The sequence below is a fragment of the Leptonychotes weddellii genome, chromosome 9 (genome assembly GCF_054177405.1).
Source record: "Leptonychotes weddellii isolate Sample4059 chromosome 9, ASM5417740v2, whole genome shotgun sequence".
In the NCBI taxonomy this organism is placed as follows: Eukaryota; Metazoa; Chordata; class Mammalia; order Carnivora; family Phocidae; genus Leptonychotes; species Leptonychotes weddellii.
In genome coordinates, this window is record NC_138377.1 from 33,886,786 (window position 1) to 33,889,619 (window position 2,834).

The 2,834-nt window shown below is 36.6% G+C and overlaps 1 protein-coding gene across 2 annotated transcripts; it reads right to left on the reverse strand.

The window, feature by feature from the left end:
* Positions 1 to 2,084: 2,084 nt before the first annotated feature.
* LOC102726509 (large ribosomal subunit protein P1-like) lies at positions 2,085 to 2,467 on the reverse strand. Of its 2 annotated transcripts, XM_081829676.1 has the most exons (2): positions 2,399 to 2,467; positions 2,085 to 2,320 (listed from the first exon to the last, which is right to left on the reverse strand). In XM_081829676.1, exons 1-2 carry the CDS (start codon positions 2,465 to 2,467, stop codon positions 2,090 to 2,092), a joined length of 300 nt encoding a protein of 99 aa, XP_081685802.1. In that variant the 3' UTR covers positions 2,085 to 2,089. The 2 variants fall into 2 exon arrangements, with proteins under 2 accessions (XP_081685802.1, XP_081685801.1); XM_081829675.1 differs by having other exon boundaries at positions 2,085 to 2,467.
* Between the last annotated feature and the right edge of the window lie 367 nt (positions 2,468 to 2,834).

Consider the following 2,834-nt stretch of genomic DNA (forward strand, 5'->3'; position numbering starts at 1 on the left):
TCTATGTTATTTTTGGGATCTCTCTTCGCCTGAAGGATTCCCTTTAATATTTCTTATAGGGCTGGTTTAGTAATCACAAATTTGTTAAGTTTCTGTTGTCCTGGAAGCTCTTTATCTCTCCTTCTATTCTGAATAACACCTTGCTGGATAAAGTATTCTTCACTGCATATTTTTCTCATTTAGCACCCTGAATATATCATGCCAGTCTTTCCTGCCCTGCCAGGTCTCTGTGTATAGGTCTCCTGCCTGTCTAATGTTTCTACCCCTGTAGGTTAGGGACCTTTTGTCCCAATCTGCTTTCAGGATTTTCTCTTTGTCTCTGAAATTTGCAAGATTCACTATTATAAGTCAAGGTGTTGGCCTATTTTTATTGATTTTTGAGGGGGGTTCTCTGTGTCTCCTGGACTTGAATGCCTGTTTCCTTCCCCAGATTAGGGAAGTTCTCAGCTTTAATTTGCTCAAATATACCTTCTGCCTCTCTCCCTCTTTCTCTCCCTGGCTCTTTCTTTTTCTTCTGAGATCCCAATTATTCTAATATTGTTTCACTTTATGGTATCACTTATCGCTCAAATTCTACCCTCGTGATCCAGTAGTATTTTAGCTCTCTTTTTTCAGCTTCTTTACTCTCTATCATTTTGTCTTCTATATCATTAATTCTCTCTTCTGCCTCATTTATCCTCACAGATAGAGCCTCCATTTTTTATCACATCTCATTAATAGTGTTTTTAATTTTGACTTGATTAGATTTTAGTTTAGTTTCTCCAGAAAAGGATTCTCTAGTGTCTTCTGTGCTCTTTTCAAGCCCAGCTAGTACCTTTATAGGCATTATTCTGAACTCTAGTTCTGACATGTTATTTATGTCCATACTGATTAGGTCTCTGGCAGTCAGTACTGCCTCCTGTTCTCTTTTTTGAGGTGATTTTTTCCATCTTGTCATTCACTCACAGTTCTGGAGGCTAGGAAGTCCAACATAAAGATGCTGGCAGATTTGGTATCTGGTGAGGGCCTACCTACTGGCTCATAGATGCCTGTCTTCTCACTATGTCCTCACATGACAGAAGGTGTGTTTAACTTTTAAAAATGCAGTGATTCTGGCCACTAGAAAGTATGCCCTAGCAGCATTCCAGACCATATAAGTTATAATATTAATCCTCTGTTCCAAAAAATGAAAGAGTAGGAAGGGAGAAGAGTTTAAAAAAATGTTTTCTTTCCTTAGCCCACAGGATGATTTATATTTCATTTGAATTCTAAATTTTCTACAAAGAATATATTTTAATTCTATAATAAGAAAAAACTATAATAGCATGAAATTTTTGACACAAGTTGCATATTTAATGAGATGTTATCTCCTGAAAGGATGTTTTCCACTCTTTGTATTTCCTTAGTCATAATTTTTACTGCAGTAAATAACATGCAGTAGTAAATACAGGCATAGTGATAGATTTTGCAACTGATATTTACAACAAAGAGAAATAAATGAAATTTTTATAACTAGGGGAACAGAATCAGGAAAAGCAATATAAACAAAGGAAATTAACATGCTAGAAAAATAATATCTTGGATTTAAAATGCAGCTTAAAAGTCATTTACTTATTCTAATTTTTTATGCTCTATGCCACCCTGATATATAGTGACATATAGTCACTCAAGTTCTGCTTGAATGCTTTCAATAACATGGCATTCACTATTATTTATATTGGTATAACTTATGCTACCACTATCTACCTATTACCAGTCAATTCTTGGGTTGTGACAAGTTTTTGCTTTACAATCTTGCCTCTTTTCCATCTCATAGTCTGAATTTGCAAATCCCTTCCCAATATGGGTCTGATGAAAAGGATGCAGATGCATGATGTTCTTTCTAAAAGTTTCACATTATTTATTTTTGCTCAAAATATAAAAATTTCTACCTCTGACCCTAATATAGTATTTAAACCTCCATATTTTCAATGTTAGGTACTATTCTAATATTTCCTACTCATTCATTGCCAGGTAATTTTCTTCTTATATGAAGAACTTATTTTCTTTTTATGTCTCTTGCAAGTTCTGTCTCTACCACTCCTACTTCTTTTTTTTTTTCCCCAAGAGTTCAGCTTTTTATTGAACAGGTTACAGAAGAAGTGTGGTCAAAAAGACCAAAGCCCGTGTCATCATCAGATTTCTCAGATTCTTCTTTCTTCACTTCCACCTCCTTCTCAGCTGGGGCAGCAATGGTGGAGGAAATAGGACCTCCTGCTGGTGCAGCACCAGCTACCAGGGCAGATCCACCAGCCCCAATATTGCAAATGAGGTTCCTGATGTTGACATTGGCCAGGGACTTCTCAGACAAGCTCAGCCAGAAAGGGTCAACATTTACACCAGGTGATTTAATGAAGGCATTCATCTTATCTTCCCTGACCTGCATCACCTCATCATTATGCAGGATGATGGTCAAGTAGATGCAGGTGATCGCTGAGATGGAGGCCATTGTACAGGCAGGTGCTGGGCTGGTGCTGCTGGCATTGGATGCTGGTATAGGATGAAGTGAGGGCCTCACCCTATCATGGCCTTAGCTTCCTTAGAAGGACCAAGTACCTTAGCAGCAGCTGGGAGAAGTCTGTCTCCATTTTAAAAGTTGACTTCCTTAATTCTCTATGTTATTTATTTGTCTTTGTGCCATTTTTTTTTTCATTCTCCTCAATGACATTAGTTTCAACTTTCTTTATTCTGTTATTGTGTAGCTATATCACAATACAGGACAAAAGTACTTATTTTAATTTTTTCTTTCTACAGAATTCTGAATTATTCAGATAGCTCTTATGTTACAAAGCTAGTTCTATTATGTTTCAACTACT

Coding starts and splice junctions, on each gene's coding strand:
- LOC102726509 (XM_081829675.1), bottom strand. CDS start 2,467: ATGGCCTCCATCTCAGCGATCACCTGCATCTACTTGACCATCATCCTG.